This window comes from Oncorhynchus tshawytscha, linkage group LG09, assembly GCF_018296145.1.
Source record: "Oncorhynchus tshawytscha isolate Ot180627B linkage group LG09, Otsh_v2.0, whole genome shotgun sequence".
Taxonomy (NCBI): Eukaryota; Metazoa; Chordata; class Actinopteri; order Salmoniformes; family Salmonidae; genus Oncorhynchus; species Oncorhynchus tshawytscha.
Window position 1 is genome coordinate 35194221 of NC_056437.1, and position 20199 is coordinate 35214419.

At 43.0% G+C, this 20199-nt stretch overlaps 1 protein-coding gene across 1 annotated transcript; it reads left to right on the top strand.

Moving 5' to 3' along the window:
• Positions 1 to 4297: 4297 nt before the first annotated feature.
• Positions 4298 to 19997, top strand: LOC112259357 (adenosine receptor A2b). The gene is made up of 3 exons (XM_024434066.2): positions 4298 to 4693; positions 4926 to 5389; positions 18659 to 19997. Exons 2-3 carry the CDS (start codon positions 5070 to 5072, stop codon positions 19404 to 19406), a joined length of 1068 nt encoding a protein of 355 aa, XP_024289834.1. The 5' UTR covers positions 4298 to 4693; positions 4926 to 5069; the 3' UTR covers positions 19407 to 19997.
• The last annotated feature ends 202 nt before the right edge of the window (positions 19998 to 20199 follow it).

Below are 20199 nucleotides of genomic sequence, written 5' to 3' on the forward strand. Positions count from 1 at the left end.
TATGATCTCTTATACACTATTTTAGGCCCAGCTGTTGTAACTTTGTCTTTACTGGATATAGCCACTATATTGTGATCACTGCATCCAATGAATACAGATACAACTTTAGAACAAAGTTCTACAGTATTAGTACAAATGTGATCAATACATGTGGATGATCTTGTTCCTGTAGTGTTTGTAAACACCCTGGTAGGTTGATTAATAATTCATTAATAATAATTAATAACCTGAACCAGATTACAGGCACAGTAAGAAGATTCCTCTTGAGCAGACAGATTGAAATGTCCAGATTCATCTACACTTGTAAGATATCCAGACACAATGTATGCCTGACTACCTCAGGAAGTGGGCAGGGAGATCTGATCACAGTCATATCACCATGTGTCTTTTGATTATCTACACCTGTCGAAAAATGTCGGCACAATCAGAATGTCAAATCAAATCAAATCAAATTTTATTTGTCACATACACATGGTTAGCAGATGTTAATGCGAGTGTAGCGAAATGCTTGTGCTTCTAGTTCCGACAATGCAGTAATAACGAACAAGTAATCTAACTAACAATTCCAAAAAAACTACTGTCTTATACACAGTCTAAGGGGATAAAGAATATGTACATAAAGATATATGAATGAGTGATGGTACAGAGCAGCATAGGCAAGATACAGTAGATGATATCGAGTACAGTATATACATATGAGATGAGTATGTAAACCAAATGGCATAGTTAAAGTGGCTAGTGATACATGTATTACATAAGGATGCAGTAGATGATATAGAGTACAGTATCTACGTATGCATATGAGATGAATAATGTAGGGTAAGTAACATTATATAAGGTAGCATTGTTTAAAGTGGCTAGTGATATGTTTACATCATTTCCCATCAATTCCCATTATTAAAGTGGCTGGAGTAGAGTCAGTGTCATTGACAGTGTGTTGGCAGTAGCCACTCAATGTTAGTGGTGGCTGTTTAACAGTCTGATGGCCTTGAGATAGAAGCTGTTTTTCAGTCTCTCGGTCCCAGCTTTGATGCACCTGTACTGACCTCGCCTTCTGGATGACAGCGGGGTGAACAGGCAGTGGCTCGGGTGGTTGATGTCCTTGATGATCTTTATGGCCTTCCTGTAGCATCGGGTGGTGTAGGTGTCCTGGAGGGCAGGTAGTTTGCCCCCGGTGATGCGTTGTGCAGACCTCACTACCCTCTGGAGAGCCTTACGGTTGAGGGCGGTGCAGTTGCCATACCAGGCGGTGATACAGCCCACCAGGATGCTCTCGATTGTGCATCTGTAGAAGTTTGTGAGTGCTTTTGGTGACAAGCCGAATTTCTTCAGCCTCCTGAGGTTGAAGAGGCGCTGCTGCGCCTTCCTCACGATGCTGTCTGTGTGAGTGGACCAATTCAGTTTGTCTGTGATGTGTATGCCGAGGAACTTAAAACTTGCTACCCTCTCCACTACTGTTCCATCGATGTGGATGGGGGGTGTTCCCTCTGCTGTTTCCTGAAGTCCACAATCATCTCCTTAGTTTTGTTGACGTTGAGTGTGAGGTTATTTTCCTGACACCACACTCCGAGGGCCCTCACCTCCTCCCTGTAGGCCGTCTCGTCGTTGTTGGTAATCAAGCCTACCACTGTTGTGTCGTCCGCAAACTTGATGATTGAGTTGGAGGCGTGCATGGCCACGCAGTCGTGGGTGAACAGGGAGTACAGGAGAGGGCTCCTTAAATGTGGACAAGATCAGGACAAAGGACGCATGTTAGATGTACCCATGTATTCATTTCCCCTCTCCTTTTGTTAAGGGTTATAGGAGGAAGTGGACAGGTGTTTCTAATCCAGAATTAGAGTAGTTTTCATACAGTAGAGTAAAATACACCACATGGGATGTTATGTTACAGCTTTTCAACATAACAATATTATTTGATGTGTGATGCAACAAGGTTGTAGTCAGTGGTGTGTGTCCATTGGCCTGGATGGTACCACTTTTAATTGGGCTTCCAGAAAGCCTATTAAACCTCTGTGCCAGGTTTGTGTATGGGAAGACAGTGGAAAATGGGGAGGTATTTTTGTTTTGCCATCAGGGCCATTGTTTTATCCTAGTAGATTTCTAAAGTTACTTCATAGTGCAAACAGGCTGGTGCATGCCTTACAAACAGGTGAGTGCATTCTCCATATCCTGCAAACAATCCTTTATGAATAACACTTACACTGAATAAAAATATAAAAGCAACATTTAAAGTGTTGGTCCCATGTTTCATGAGCTGAAATATAAGATCCCAGAAATTATCCATATGCACAAAAATGTTGTGCACAAATGTATTTACATCCCTGTTAGAAAGAATTTCTCCTTTGCCTAGATAATACATCCACCTGACAGGTGTGGCATATCAAGAAGCTGATTAAACAGCATGATCATTACACAGGTGCACCTTGTGCTGAGGACCATGAAGGCCAGTTTTGTCAAACAATATAATGCCACAGATGCCTCAAGTTTTTAGTGAGTGTGCAATTGGCATGCTGACTGTAGAAATGTTCACCAGAGCTGTTGCCAGAGAATTGAATGTTCATTTCTCTGCCATAAGCCGCCTCCAACAGCGTTTTAGAGAATTTGTCAAAATGTCCAACCGGCCTCACAACCACAGACCAAGTGTAACCACGCCAGCCCAGGACCTCCCCATCCGGCTTCTTCACCTGTGGGATTGTCTGAGACCAGCCACCCTGACAGCTGATGAAGCTGTGGTTTTGCACAACTGAAGAATTGCTGCACAAACTGTCAGAAACGGTCTCAGGGAAGCTCATCTGCGTGCTCGTCATCCTCACCAGGGTCTTGACCTTGACCTTACTGCAGTTCTGCGTCGTAAACGACTTCAGTGCTCACCTTTGATGGCCATTGGCACGCTGGAGAAGTGTGCTCTTCACAGATGAATCATGGTTTTAACTGTAATGGGCAAATGGCAGACAGAATGTATGGCATCGTGTGGGCGAGTGGTTTGCTGATGTCAACGTTGTGAACAGAGTACTCCATGGTGGCGGTGGGGCTATGATAAGGGCAGGCATAATTTAAGGACAATAAATACAATTGCAATTTATTGATGGCAATTTGAACGCACAGCGATACCGTGACGAGATCTTGAGGCCCATTGTCGTGCTGTTCATCCGCCGCAATCACCTCATATTTCAACATGATAATGCACGGCCCCATGTCACAAGGATCTCTACACAATTCCTGGAAGCTGAAAATGTCCCAGTTCTTCCTTGGCCTTCATACTCACCAGACATGTCACCCATTGAGCATGTTTGGGTTGCTCTGGGCGTGTACGACAGCGTGTTCCAATTCCCGCCAATATCCATAAATATCGCACAACCATTGAAGAAGAGTGGGACAACAATCCACAGGCCACAATCAACAGCCTGATCAACACAATGTGAAGGAGTTGTAAAGTTCTGCATGACGCAAATGGTGGTCACAACAGATACTGACTGGTTTTCAGATCCATGCCCTTACCTTGTTTTTAAGGTATCTGTGACCAACAGATGCATATCTGTATTCCCAGTCATGTGAAATCCATAGATTAGGGCCTAAATATTTTATTTCCTTAAATGAACTGTAAAATCTTTGAAATTGTTGCATTTACATTTATATTTTTGTTCAGTGTAAAAAGAAGGAAATGATCATAGACTGAACATATCTTCATTTTTTACCTTTTATTTTACTAGGCAAGTCAGTTAAGAAGATATTCTTATTTTCAATGACAGCCTAGGAACAGTGGGTTAACTGCCTGTTCAGGGGCAGAACGACAGATTTGTACCTTGCCAGCTCGGGGATTTGAACTTGCCGTTACTAGTCCAACACTCTAACCACTAGGCTACCCTGCTGCCCCAGTCTATGAGTCTAGTCTATGAGACCATTGCTAACTGGCTAACATGAACTAGGCTAGGGGTTAGGGTTAAGTTTAGGAGTTAGGTTAAAGGGTTAAGGTTAGGGGAAGGGTTAGCTAAAAGGGTTAGAGTTTAAAAGTGGCTAATTAGCTAAAATGCTAAAGTTGTCTGTGATGAGATTTGAACACTCAACCTTTGGGTTACTAGACATTTGCGTTATACACCTACCAATCCACCTCGACCAACCACCCTCCTTTCCTTGCCTTAATAACCTTCTTTCAAATGTAACATAATCATTCTAATATCAGTGTTTCGGATCTACGTTTACTATGTTACGTCTAGTCTATGAGACCAGGCTGCTTAGGGCGAAAAACTGGGTGGGAGTTCGAGTATGAATCAATTCACACATTTTAGACATCGGTGGAGGGATGGCCTTGAAATGAAAAGATGTAGATGTCTTGAGTGGGTTATTGCCAGCACAATAAAAAACGAAAAAACGACTACATCAACCTGAAAGCATGCTGGTTCATTGTTTACACCAACTTTAATAGGTGCGTATGCGCTTTAAAAAGTGATGACTTGTCTGAGCTTCATTAAAGTGGAGCTGTTGTTCACAGCATCACACGTCTGTAGAAATCGCTGAATTTGAGGCGTGGCTAGTCTACTTTGTGTAATGACATTTTTTTCGTTACTTGAAAAACCATGTGACGTAGTGAATCTCCACAATACTACTATGCACAACAGCCACGCAACAGATGCTTGGCTTGAAGGGACCGGGCGCACAAGTAAGGACTGGCAAATAATGCACTGTTTCAAGAGGGGTAAGCAAAAAAGCTATTTAAGAAATTGTTTGCAGATATAAGTTATGTTTTGAATGAATATTTGATAACATGTGGCTTGGTTAGAGTGATTGTAGTAGCATACTATCGCATTTTTGTTAGATTCATGATAACCGATACGAAGTCGCAAATAATTCACAGTTCAAACAATTGTAATTACAGGGTTTGCTTTGGAGAAAAGTAAAGTATCCTATGTTCTTTTTCCTTTTCACAGATGGCTGTTTACACAAACCATACTTTTGGAATGTTCTTGGATTATTGCAAAAATACTTTATTTCTCTTTTGGACCCACTAGAACAGTGTCGCTCATGACACTTATTTTCGAAGACCGACCTAATGTTCTGACATATTTGCGGAGATGAATTCGTACTACATAGTATTTGAGATATTAATAGCAATCTTGTCCATATCTGGCAATGTATTGGTTTGCTGGTCTGTCGCCATCAACACCACTCTGAAAACAGCAACTAACTACTTTTTGGTGTCTTTGGCTGTGGCAGATATTTTGGTGGGTTGCCTTGCCATCCCCTTTGCCATAACCATAAGCATCGGTATCCTTTTGGACTTCTATGGATGTCTTTTTCTTGCCTGTTTTGTTTTGGTACTGACTCAAAGCTCAATTTTCAGCCTCCTTGCAGTTGCAATTGATAGATATTTGGCCATCAATATACCCCTCAGGTGAGTACCTTTTTACTTGGGATTTTCATTGCTAGACAGACATTGAAATCTATGTTTTGTGATTTAAAATGAATAGCATATACTTACAAGTAGTTCAGGAAAAGCCCAGACAAATAGACATGTTTTTCAAGACAGGTCAACTAGGAATACTTTACTGACGGGGAAAATGTATTGCAGTAGCGTATCATGTACACGATTAAAATGGCTTTAAAAAAGAACAAGAATAATACAGTAGACAACAAATTCACAAAAACCTCTGTGTTTTGGGATATATATTTATCTTAAAGTGGTGGAAAAAGTACCCAATTGTCATACTTGAGTAAAAGTAAACATAACTTAATAGAAAATGACTCAAGTGAAAGCCACCCAGTAAAATACTACTTGAGTAAAAGTCTAAAAGTATTTGGTTTGAAATATACTTAAGTATCAAAAGTAAAAGTATAAATCATTTCAAATTGCTTATAAGGATAGCATGGGGCACTACAACACACAAATGAAGCATTTGTGTTTAGTGAGTCCGCCAGATCAGAGGCAGTAGGGAGGACCAGGGATGTATTCTTGATACGTGTGTGAATTGCACCATTGTCCTGTCATGCTAATAAGCATTCGAAATGTAACAAGTACTTTTAAGTGTGAGTGAAAATGTATGGAGTAAAAAGTAATTATTACACAATTATTATTATTTTTAAAACTTTTTAAAAACTTTTTATAATTTCTTTACCCCCTTTTTCATGGTATCCAATTGTTAATAGTTACTATCTTGTCTCATCGCTACAACTCTCGTACGGGCTCGGGAGAGATGAAGGTTGAAAGCCATGCGTCCTCTGAAACACAACCCAAACTGCTTCTTAACACAGCGCGAATCCAACCCGGAAGCACCAATGTGTCGGAGGAAACACCGTGCACCTGGCAACCTGGATAGCATGCGCCGCGCCCGGCAGTCGCTAGTGCGCGATGAGACAACGATATCCTTACCGGCCAAACCCTCCCTAACCCGGACGACGCTAGGCCAATTGTGCATCGCCCCATGGACCTCCCGGTCGCGGCCGGCTGTGACAGAACTCAGAGTCTCTGGTGGCACAGCTAGCACTGCGATGCAGTGCCTTAGACCACTGCGCCACCCGGGAGGCCGCAAGACACAATATTTAAGTGCCTTTGAACGGGGTGTGGTAGTAGGTGCCAGTCGCAGCTGGAAACGGTTGATTGGCAGAGTTGCAAAGAAAAAGCCATATCTCAGACTGGCCAATAAAAAGAAAAGATGGGCAAAAGAACACAGACACTAGACAGAGGAACTCTGCCTAGAAGGCCAGCATCCCGGGGTCGCCTCTTCACTGTTGACGTTGAGACTGGTGTTTTGCGGGTACTATTTAATGAAGCTGCCAGTTGAGGACTTGTGAAGCGTCTGTTTCTCAAACTAGACACTCTAATGTACTTGTCCTCTTGCTCAGTTGTGCACCAGGGGCCTCCCACTTCTTTCTATTCTGGTTAGAGCCAGTTTGTGCTGTTCTGTGTACTTTTAGCAAATGGCCAGAATAAAAAGACAAATATGCAATGCTGCTAAACCAGCCTTGATTAAGCGGAGAGTGGGCAATGATTGTTTTTCCCCCCCAATTCGTTTAATTTGATTAAAACCAATACATTTGTTTTGTTTCTAAATACGAGATCAAAAGGCACATCTTCCTTCCATGGGCACTGTGAGTCATGGCTGGATAGGCTGCGCTTCAGCTCTCAAAATCCATGCCATCATCAACTGTGTTACACAAAAAGGAGGTCTTAACGGTATCTTAACTTCCCATTAGCGCTGCATAAAATTGTCACATTTGCGCTTGTTTTTAAGGAAACACCTAAAATATTGCCACACCTCAGCGCAAGGGAGCTGATGTTAGACAGGTAAAGTGCCGAACCTGGCGTTAGGGCTGGAAAATGCCAGTGCGGCAGTTTTTACATGACAAAATTGCAAACTATCCTCCTTGGCGCCGGCCGAAAAGGGAGTCCAGAATGCACCTCCTTGCTCTGTCCTGAGATTTCCAAAGACAAGTCAACTTTAAAAACCTGCACTGCAGTCGAAGTAGCTTGAGACTAGTCATTTACGCATACAGGCTACAACACAGTACACAGCTGAACCAAAGCATTCTTGAGGTCTCACTCATGACTGTAAATCTTGATTGTGTAGATAAACCTATGTTATGGTTTGGGGGGCACTGGGCTCTGGCTTGTTTTTCAAAGGACATGGGTGCCTGAAGAGATTGGAAAAGCAGCATTAGAGTAGATACATTTTGCAAGGTAGCTAATTTTCCAATGGTATATTGATGTAGATTGTGAGGCACCACCCCTGGTACACTTTAAAAGGCGCTATAATAGATCATCACACCTCTCTCCCTCAGACTCTAAGACAATGGGTGGGCCCACTTGATCGATACCTAGCCTGCTGGCCTCCATGTCATCATTGATATAGAGCTGGAGATGGCAGAGGAGCACAGTGGTGGTACCAGAGTCTGCAACACTGGCAGCCCGACGATAGATGAGACAAATTGGTTCAGATAGAGAAAATCATTATTTGCGAGACAAGACCGGAGGCAGCTGTTTTTTTTACATGTTTTATTGCAGTATCAGAGTATAAAAGGTTAAAAGGTTTCAGTAGACATTGGGGTCTGAAATTATTGACACCCTTGATGAAGATGAGCAAAAATTACTGTATAAAATAAATAATTCAATTACTAAGCTATATTGTATGCTAAAAACATTTGGAAATGATATTATTTTATACTAATACAATTGCACAGAAGCATTTTGTTTAACAATAAATGTTTTTTCTCAAAAAGTAGGTAAAGATTATTGACACCCCTGTTTTCATTACCTTTCAATACCTCTCACCTTGCAAAGATAACAGCACTGAGCATTTTTCTAAAATGTTTTATGAGTTGGAGAACACATTGGGAAGGGATCTTAGACCATTCCTCCATGCAGAATTCTTCCAGATTCTTGAAATCCTTTGTCTGTGATTATGGACTACATTCTTCAGTTCAAACCACAGGTTTTCAATGGGTTTCAAATCTGGAGACTGAGATGGCCATTGCAAAATGTTTTTTTTGTGGCTAAACCATTTCTTTGTGGATTTGATGTGTGCTTGGGGTTATTGTCTTGCTGGAAGATCCACTTACAGAAGTTTCAGCCTGGCCTAAGAGCTTTATTTTCATGTCACCCAACAAATGTAAACTCCTGGAGTTTGCTAAAAAGCATTGGCACTTGGATTGGAACTGGTGCTTTGGTCAGATGACATGAAAATAGCGCTCTTTGGCCACACACACCAGTAGTGGGTTTGGCATCAAAATGTGAATGAATGAGCAGAAAATAATCCCATACCTACTGCAAAATATGGTGGTGGATCTTTGATGTGACGGGGCTATTTTTCTTCTGCTGGTCCCGGGGTTCTTGTTGAGGTCAATGGAATCATGAACTTTACCCAGCACCAGGATATTTTACCCGAAAACCTGGTTGCCTCTGCCAGGATTCAGGATGCTGAAACTCGGCCGCAAGTGGATCTTTCAGCAAGACCATAATCACAAGCACACATCAAATTCACAAAGAAATAGTTAATTGGCCACAAAAATCAACATTTTGCAATGGCCATCTCAGTCTCCAGACTTGAAACCCATTGAAAACCTGTGGTTTGAATTGATAGACAAAGGATATCAAGGATCTGGAAGGATTCTGCATGGAGGAATGGTTTAAGTTCCCTCCTAAAAAAAATTGTGGAAAACTCAGTGCCCGTTATCTTTGCAAATTGAGGTATTGAAAACAAGGGTGTCAATAATTTGGATACCTTTTTGAGAATTGTTTTAAACAAAATCTCTTTCTCTGAGCAATTGTATTTTAATTGTAATTGTAATTTAATTGTATTGTAATTTCCAGTTTTTTTGCATACAATATAGCTCAGTATTTGAATGATTTATTTTAGACATTCATTTTTGATCATTTTTAACAAGGGTGGCAATAATTTCCCGACCCCACTGTAACTAAGGCCAGGAGTTTTTCCTGCTCACAGGACTTCTTATCACATTATGTAAGAAGCCCTCTTACTTGCTACCACATCAGATTTCAGTGCCGGTGTGTGTGAAATGACAAGGCAAACGGTTGCTTTTCCATTTACAGTGGTTTTCCAAGAATTAACTTAATCAGGAAAGCAACAGCGTTCTATCCAATATGTTATTCCCAGGATGGGTCAAATATCAGATGGACTATTCTTCAGGGGGATGTTATTAAAATAACATATCATCACATACAGAAATGTTGCAGCTCAATAGACGGGTTAGTTGTTTAGCAACAAAACTGATACATGCGCAACTATGGGGCAAAACAGACAGGGTTGTCTTAGATTGTTGATAATATGTCAACTATATTTTCATCTCCGATGTCTATTGAATGAGCACTTGTCTCTCAAATACATTGTTACATTTGTTGGTTAGCTAGCTAGCGAATGTTAGCCATATTAGCATAGGCGTAACATCAGTCAAAACATCTCAAAACAAGACCTGGTATCAAAATAAAAATATCAAACAAGCCACTTACGATTCACTACATACCATAACACACAACCTTCTGCCCCTTTGAAGCGCACATCGTTTGTGACGTTGTCAGCTAACCCGTCTATGCCAGCAAATGCATTATAGTCAACAAGAACATTCCTTTCAGAAAGCAAGCCAGATTGAAACATGATTTTCTATTTTACGGTTTACCCCTTTAACCAAGACCCAGACCCACATCGCACACACGTGGCGTGGTAATGAGAAGAGTGTGCGGTCAGCTCAATTTACTGTTCTCTAGCCATTTCTTTAGTGTTTGTGTGTGTTCGGTCGGCAGGGACTTAGTCTTGTGGGACTGTAGTTCCCTTAGATCAGACTGTTTTCACAGCTGACTCTGGTGGATGTGAAACGGCAGACAAGATACTTCAAACCCTGCGAGATGGCCCTCTGTTCGGCACCCACTGACTACACACATGCGCACATACTCAAACATTTTAGGGCCTTTATTTTCTGTTTCTCAAGCTATTTTGGTATTTTCTGTCACACACACCAGACTGTCTAGAGGAAAAGATCCAATAGCATAACCTCTGGCTACTATGTTCCCAGCTAACAAACCTGCCAGGCCTCTTCACCTAGCTGTCTCTCTTCAGTTCTGTTCTCAGGCCCCACGTCTTTCTCTATGCTTCGAAAGAATCAGTGTTGTGTCCTTGAAAAGCTGGTTTCCTCTGCTGCTACTGAGACTAAAATGTTTTCAGAGGCTTTTTTTTAAAGGATGGCATTGCCAAACTAAGTGTGTGGACTTACATCATAATGACTTGGCACTATTGAGCCCCAAACACTGTGAGGCTGTTTCAATAAAGTTTGTCATTTGGCTTTTGCAGTTGTTTAATGGCATGAGAGGAAATAGGTTTGGCAACAGGTCTTCCTTACTACACACACAACAGATGTGATGTAAATACAGCAACAATGAGCGTGAATAGGATAAAGGTGGTGAGGAGTGGTTTACTAACACACTTCTGCAACACTACTGAATTCACTTCTGCAACACTACTAAATTAATTTTGTTTGTACAAAACCCAAAAGTGTAGCCTCCCACACACCAGCATTATTCAAAGTTTGCATCCAAGCAATACATTGACTCTATGGCTCTGGGTTGCATTAACGGGTTGATGATAATTCCATTCACCAGACCAGTTCCATTTCAAATAATAGTTCAGTCATTCAGTATGGGTACACCTTTGTTGGGTGTGGTCACAAGGAACTCATATCACACAATGTCTGTGGTAGACAGACAGAAGCAACAGCCAATAGGGGGGACCCTCGCTCCTTCATAAGGAGCTGTCGCTCCCGCTCGCCTCACTTTTCACTCTTCCTTAGAAGGTCGTTATAGTCCTAATTACTCTCCTCAGCCCCGACTTTCCAGCTATAAACTGTTCACAGGCGAACCCATGAGGATTCACTGCTGTGGAGCTAGTCCTGGCGTTTGGTAGCGTTTGGTAGCTAGCGTTCACCCCGTAGGTTAATAGCCTCATTGCTTAGCCATAGCCCTGGTATGGAAAAACCTGGCCTATGCGTGTGCTGCCGACGCGTAGCTGTGTTGCTAGTAGTCCTGTCGGTAGCTAGCTAGCTTTCACCTCGTGGGTTAGCAGTCTAGCTATTGCAAGCACACTGGGAAGAGGTAGCCATAACTCTGTTGAAATGAGCTTCAAGCCTGAGGCTAAAAGTCTGGTTGTAGGTGGCACACAGTAACTGGAGAGTACCACGTGGTGCATTGCTCTACAGGCTAGATCATCTCCCACGTCCGCAGTACCTATAAGCAAGACCGGCCAGTGAAGGTGCTAATAAGCTCTGAAAATGAAATTATCACAGTGCCATCCGTTTTGTCACCAAAGCCCCATATACTACCCACCACTTCGACCTGTATGCTCTCGTTGGCTGGCCCTTGCTTCATATTTGTCGCCAAACCCACTGGCTCCAGGTCATCTATAAGTCTTTGCTAGGTAAAGCCCCGCCTTATCCCAGCTCACTGGTCACCATAGCAGCCACCACCCGTAACACGCACTCCAGCAGGTATATTTCACTGGTCACCCCCAAAGCCAATTCCTACTTTGGTCGCCTTTCCTTCCAGTTCTCTGCTGCCAATGACTGGAACGAATTGCAAAAATCACTGAAGCTGGAGACTCCTATCTCCCTCACTAACTTTAAGCACCAGCTGTCAGGGCAGCTTACAGATCATTGCACCTGTAAATAGCCCATCCAACTACCTCATCCTCATATTGTTTTTTTTGTGCTTCTTTGCACCCCAGTATCTCTACTTGTACATTCATCTTCTGCACATCTATCAACAAACAGGTCACTGACCATCTCGAATCCCACTGTACCTTCTCCGCTGTGCAATCTGGTTTCCGAGCCGGTCACGGGTGCACCTCAGCCACGCTCAAGGTACTAAACGATATCATAACCACCATCGATAATAGACAGTACTGTGCAGCCGTCTTCATCGACCTTGCCAAGGCTTTCGACTCTGTCAATCACCATATTCTTATCGGCAGACTCAGTAGCCTCAGTTTTTCTGATGACTGCATTGCCTGGTTCACCAACTATTTTGCAGACAGAGTTCAGTGTGTCAAATCGGAGGGCATGCTGTCCGGTCCTCTGGCAGTCTCTATGGGGGTGCCACAGGGTTCAATTCTCAGGCCGACTCTTTTCTCTGTATATATCAATGATGTTGCTCTTGCTGCGGGCGATTCCCTGATCCACCTCTACGCAGACGACACCATTCTGTATACTTCTGGCACTTCCTTGGACACTGTGTTAACTAACCTCCAAACGAGCTTCAATGCCATACAACACTCCTTCCGTGGCCTCCAACTGCTCTTAAACGCTAGTAAAACCAAATGCATGCTTTTCAACCGTTCGCTGCCTGCACCCGCATGCCCGACTAGCATCACCACCCTGGATGGTTCCGACCTAGAATATGTGGACATCTATAAGTACCTAGTTGTCTGGCTAGACGGTAAACTCTCCTTCCAGACTCATATCAAACATCTCCAATCTAAAATCAAATCTAGAGTCGGCTTTCTATTCCGCAACAAAGCCTCCTTCACTCACGCCGCCAAACTTACCCTAGTAAAACTGACTATCCTCCCGATGTCATCTACAAAATAGCTTCCAACACTCTACTCAGCAAACTGGATGCAGTTTATCACAGTGCCATCCGTTTTGTTACTAAAGCACCTTATACCACCCACCACTGCGACCTGTATGCTCTAGTCGGCTGGCCCTCGCTACATATTCGTCACCAGACCCACTGGCTCCAGGTCATCTACAAGTCCATGCTAGGTAAAGCTCCGCCTTATCTCAGTTCACTGGTCACGATGGCAACACCCACCCGTAGCACGCGCTCCAGCAGGTGTATCTCACTGATCATCCCTAAAGCCAACACCTCATTTGGCCGCCTTTCGTTCCAGTTCTCTGCTGCCTGTGACTGGAACGAATTGCAAAAATCGCTGAAGTTGGAGACTTTTATCTCCCTCACCAACTTCAAACATCTGCTATCTGAGCAGCTAACCGATCGCTGCAGCTGTACATAGTCTATCGGTAAATAGCCCACCCAATTTTACCTACATCTTCCCCGTACTGTTTATATTTATTTACTTTTCTGCTCTTTTGCACACCAATATCTCTAATTGTACATGACCATCTGATCATTTATCACTCCAGTGTTAATCTGCAAAATTGTAATTATTCGCCTACCTCCTCATGCCTTTTGCACACAATGTATATAGACTCTCTTTTTTTCTACTGTGTTATTGACTTGTTAATTGTTTACTCCATGTGTAACTCTGTGTTGTCTGTTCACACTGCTATGCTTTATCTTGGCCAGGTTGCAGTTGCAAATGAGAACTTGTTCTCAACTAGCCTACCTGGTTAAATAAAGGTGGGGGGGAAAAATCGCTCCAGTGTTTAATTGCTGAATTGTAATTACTATTCAATGCCTTACCTCCCTAATCTTACTTTATTTGCACACACTGTATATAGATTTTTTTATATTGTGTTATTGACTGTACGTTTGTTTATTCCATGTATAACTCTGTGTTGTTTATGTTGCACTGCTTTGCTTTATCTTGACCAGGTCGCAGTTGTAAATGAGAACTTGTTCTCAACTGGCCTACCTGGTTAAATAAAGGTGAAATAAAAAAAAGTAGGGATGCTACCGTGTAGGTAGAGAGAGCTAGAGATGGAGCTAGCTCTAGTCGTGTGTTCGCCAAGGCTTATCTGTGTAGCTAGCTAGTCCTGGCATAGAAAGCTAGCGTTTGCCAGAGGTTTAGTAGTCTGGCTCATACTAACATACTGCTAGCTGAAGAGAATGTGCGTTCTTCGTGAGCTAGCTTTGACTCTCATCTCTATCCTTTCTTCCTCCTCGGTGGGAATAAGCAGAACAAAATTGTAGTTAGGTGGGCTGTTAGCTGCACACGGAGAAGTAAATGTTCCTTTCGGCAAAGGTGCTCAATCCTCTTGACGATAAACCTAATTCCTAAGCTCTGTAGTGAATCCTTACCTTTTTGCCTGTGAACAGTTTAGCAAGAAAGCATTAGTCCAAGCTGATGCTGAGGAGAATATTTCAGAATATTACAACCTCATAAGGAAGAATGGAAAGTGAGGCGAGATGGTGCAACAGCGCTTTATAAAGGAGTGGGGGTCTCCCCTATTGGCTGTCGCTCCTATCTGTCTACCACAGACGTTGTGTGATAGGAGATCCTTCTGACTATGCTCAACGAAGGCGTACCCATACTGAGTGACCTCGCTCATATTTGCATAGATCCGGGGTTATGTGAGAGTATTGCTGTCAGGCCTACTCTCATCTATTTATTTGTTTATGTTTGTATTTGACCTTTTATTTAACTAGGCAAGTCAGTTAAGAACATTCTTATTCTTTATTTAACTTTTTTATTTATTTAACCTTTTATTTAACTAGGCAAGTCAGTTAAGAACAAATTCTTATTTACAATGACGGCCTACCCTGGCCAAACCCGCAGACACTGGGCCAATTATGTCCCGACCTATGGGACTCCCAAGCACGTCTGGTTGTGATACAGCCTAGAGTGAGATGGGCTGTACTCACTTGTGCTCACAACATGTGACACTTCATCGCAATGAATCCAAGCCTCTTAACTCCTGTTATGAATCTGTACTAGTTTGGCTTGTAACGACAGATAATAGGCCTATCTCACGTAGAGATATCACATCTCTTGAGTGGATCTCTAATTAGTGCTGGTGCCATATGCCATGTGAGGACAGGATATTTGCGTACTTTGCATGCAAATCTTAAGTGTAGGCAAAATTTGATGGGGTAGCCAGTGGAGCAAAGAGAAACACATCTTCCCTTTGAGGTTATACTGTTGTTTTTTTTAAGCGGATGTGCTGTGAAGTGATTGTTGACACTGTACTAGTCTGACAGGGGTTTGTGGGCTGCAATGTGCCCCAGGCAGAACCACATGAACCGTGGGGTTAGAAAAGGGAGGTGTGGGGAGAAAGGAACAGAAGAAAGGGAGAACGAGAGAGACGATGCCAGCATGCTGTCGTCATGCCAGAACTAATCCACTCAGCCGACAATTCACTGGCCCTTACAGAGGAATGTCACCAAACCCATCAGAGACAGAGAGAGGGGGACAGAGGGAGAGGGAGTGGGAGAAAGAGAGAGGGACAGACAGTAGGGGAGAGAAGCAGAGAGAGAGACAGTGTGTGTGAGAGGGAGAATGAGAGAGAGCGTGTGAGAGAGACAGAGAGAATGAGAGAGAGCTGTCTACCCCCCCAGATAATAGTCCCTGCCTGGAACTCATACCTCTCTTGGCTGAAAGGTTATAGGACTAAGAGGAGGAGAGAGATGGATTGTTAGAGAAGAGGAAAGATGGAGAGATGCGTGCAGTGTATCCACCCACCTCCATCACTCGAGTTGCGTCATGTCATTGTTATGTACGTTCTCAAGCCTCTCTCCAATAGTGGTGCCCTAAAATCGTGATAAGCCCAATCATTCTGGACGGAGGCTAATGACGGTTTAGTCTAAATTACATTATAGTGGCAGGAAATACGATTACATTGCTAAAGTAGTCAAATGTTTAGTAGGAAACAACTTTGCCTTCATTATCATGTCGTCAAATGTCCTTTAGACAGATGGCAATGTTGTCATTAGTTAGCAAAATTCATAAAAAATAGCTAGGAATGCTAATGTTAGCAGCTAAAATTTGGTGTCCTCCCCTCAAGTTTAGCTAACTAGCTATTGTTATATTGCATCTAAAGGCAATCTGGTGACATCAAAAGGTTTTACTACTAATTATTTGCCTCCATTTGAATGGAATTGTATTTCCAAGCCACTGTAAAACGCCACTGTAATTCACTTGTGATGAAATGTTCATCAGTGCTCATTGACGATGCATTGAGTAGAATGCTCAGTTGGGCAACAGTCCAAAACAAATGTTCAAAACTATATTGTGACGAAACATGCAACCCATGAATAGCCTTAGGGCCCATCCCTCCAAGAACTTAAGCATGGCTGCGGACTGAGGGACATAAGAGGAGAGAGACAGAGAGATGGATGGTAAGAAAAGAGAGGAAGTGTGATGTGTGGGTTAACCCTACAGCCTTAGGGCCCATCACTTCAGGTCCCTAAGCATGGCCATGGCTGTCTGTAGATTATGGATGTCACTGGTGCTACATCATCCTTCAGAGAGGGATGGGAAATGGAGAAATGGGGACAGAGGTAGAACCCAGGGACCCATGATTAATAATTTACTGCTGCATCACAAAAGTCCCAGTCTGTTTTGAGGCTTTGACATCTGAGGGGCTACAGGGTCATCAGTCAAATGAGCTGCTGCTTCCTGTGAAACTAAACTTCCGTGAAATGGCACATGGCTGACAGTCATTTTTACTGGCAAATTGATCACGTGAAAAAGCATCTCTCATGACGAGGGACAAAACATTTCCAGCAGACAACGACCACTTCCTCTTCTTGAATAAAACCAAAAAGCTATTTTCCCCATTGTACTAAATTATTAGTCTGTCTATTTTAATAGTAGTTGATATTTGTTGTACTATTGGAAATATCATGTGGAAATATAATTGACATGCTTATACAGTACATGTCATTATTACATGCTATAATCCAAGTGAAATCACATGAGCACTGATAATAAATTCATGATTATCCTTTATCTACTGTATATCTGCTGTATTGTCTCGTGATTTAGCCTGAGAAATCTGTGGCTCAATGCAAAACAGTGGTTCTAAATATACCTAGCTGGAGGCAGTAGCTGTTTCCATTTGACAGTCATTCAGTCATACCACGCAGTTAACACACGTGTGAAACAGGACAAATATAAGCACCCCTTATTTGTCTATGTGTTCAACACTGTATAGATAGATTGTTGTTCTATTTTTATCTCATCGTTCTTCATATGCTAGCTATTAAGGTTAACCTCAGTGTGACTGGGCTAGGTCCTGCAGACATGTTTAGAGAGGAGATGAGTTGGACTCTGGGTGTCACGTTCTGACCTTAGTTCTGTTATTTTATCTTTGTTTTAGTATGGTCAGGACGTGAGTTGGGTGGGCAGTCTGTTTGTTTTTCTATGTTGGTTTTTGAGTTCGGCCTAGTATGGTTCTCAATCAGAGGCAGCTGTCTATTGTTGTCCCTGATTGAGAATCATACTTAGGTAGCCTGGGTTTCACTTTTGGTTTGTGGGTGTTTGTCTTCCGTGTCAGTGTTTGTCGCCACACGGGACTGTTTCATTCATTTCACGTTTATTATTTTGTATTTCGTAGTGTTCAGTTTATGTTTTAAAATAAACATTATGGACACTTACCACGCTGCGTTTTGGTCCTCCGATCCTTCTCGCTTCTCCTCCTCAGACGAAGAGGAGGACGAGATCCCTTACACTGGGATTTTTCCTATCACATCCCTGTCTCTTAAGTTAATGTGCTCAGTGAAATGCAATATCTTACTTGCTCAAATTGCCAAATTCTTATTCTCTGTGCAATATCCAGTTGACTGCAGCAGGGCCAGCTTGTTTGCTCTGAGAGAGTGTCACAAACAAATTATCCAGATCCCTACATTGATTCAACCACGGGTTACATAACATTCCAATATCTATACTAGCATACCACTTTGAATGCATGCCCAATACAACACATTGCTTCATAAGTGGTATGCTATAGATACTGGAACAGAGCACATGACAAGGCAAAGAGAGGCTCAATGTACAGCAGGATTCCTGGTGTCTGTGTAAAGCAGACAGGATGTAGGTAGTCTACACTGTGAGACGCATACAGCAGTGTGCTGCTGATATCAATATGTTTTCCATATGTCTTCCAACACATGGAGCCCAATGGCATTCTCACCCAGTCCTCGATCGATAGAAGTCTGCTGGAATGACGTCTCGTTATCTGTTGGTATCCTGCTTTAGGCAATATCATGGAAATGATAGATTATTCCTGTCACAAGCCCTACCTAATATAATGTACAGTCGGAAGAACTTTACGACCGCATGTTTTTGTTGCCTTTCTGTTACCCCTTACGTTATTTTATTCATGAATGAATGTGCAGCATTAGTGCCAGAATGCTTGATAGAAGGCCACTGTTCCTTTAAGGGCACTCGGTCACGACTATTTAGGGAACAGAAAATAAGACCCTTGTATAACCCCCACAGATGTTAACACTGTCTTTTTGGTCTCTGCATGTCCCCCTATCCAGGTACAAGGAGCTGGTGACAGGCACGAGGGCCAGAAGAATCATTGCTATTTTATGGATCCTGTCCTTTGTCATCGGCCTCATCCCGTTCCTGGGTTGGAACCTGAAGGTTTCTTCCTGCCGTCAGAATGTCTCCAGCAGCCTGACAAATGGCAGCTCTGTGGGGGAAACCAGTACCACTCTCGCCCCTCGGGTGGACGGTCTGAGCAGCATCAAGCTCACCTGCCAGTTTGAGAATGTGGTGGACATGCACTACATGGTCTATTTCAACTTCTTTGGCTGCGTCCTGCCTCCTCTGCTTATCATGCTAGGCATCTATGTGAAGATCTTCACTGTGGCCCGCAAGCAGATGCACCAAATTGAGCTCAAGTGCTCGGTGAGCAGCAATAGGGGCAACCACCATCACGGGCTGCTTCAGCGTGAGATCCGTGCCGCCAAGTCTCTGTCCATCATTGTGGGGCTGTTTGCCCTCTGCTGGCTGCCCGTGCACATCCTCAACTGCCTGACCCTGTTCTACAAGGACCTGTACAAGCCGGCCCCAGTCATGTACATAGCCATCATGCTGTCGCACGCCAACTCCGCTGTCAATCCCATTATCTACGCCTACCGCATCCAGGACTTCAGGAACACCTTCCGCAAGATCCTGACGCGTCAAGTCCTGTGTCAGAGGGAGGAGCTCTACCTCCACTCCTCCAATGGAAGCAGGCGGAACAGAGACCAGATCCACATGACCATTGACCCATTACTCTGAGGGGTGGGTTGCAGGGGGCATGAGCCTTTACTGTAAGGGCAAGCAACAGGGGCATGAGGCTACTAGTCCTGCCTACATGTCCTGCCGACCATTGACCCTTTACTTCATAGGTGGGGCCACAGGCCAGCTGTGTAGCTCAAAACACTACCTGTGTTCATGTTTTTGTTGTATTTAATTTTTGAATGGCATTTTAAGTGAGATTCGAAATGTTTACAGAACAAAGCATGGTGGTATAATGATATACAGTGCCTTGCAAAAGTATTCATCCCCCTTTGTGTTTTTCCTATTTTGTTGCATTTCAACCTGTAATTTAAATGGATTTTTATTTGGATTTCATGTAATGAAAAGTCACCCATGCATATGTATTCACCCCTTTGCTACGAAGACCCTAAATAAGATCTTGTGCAATCAATTGTCGTCAGAAGTCACATAATTAGATTGCACACAGTTGGACTTCATTTAACTAAGTGCCACATGATCTCTCAAATGATCTCAGTATACAGTATACACCTGTTTTGACAGGCCCCAGAGTCTGCAATACCACTAAGCAAGGGACACCACCAAGCAAGCGGCACCATGAAGACCAAGGAGCTCTCCAAACAGGTCAGGGACAAAGTTGTGGAGAAGTACAGATCAGGGTTGGGTTATAAAAAAATATCAGAAACTTTGAACATCCGACGGAGCACCATTAAATCCATTATTAAAAAATGGAAAGAATATGGCACCATAACAAACCTGCCAAGAGAGGGCCGCCCATCAAAACTCATGGACCAGGCAAGGAGGGCATTGATCA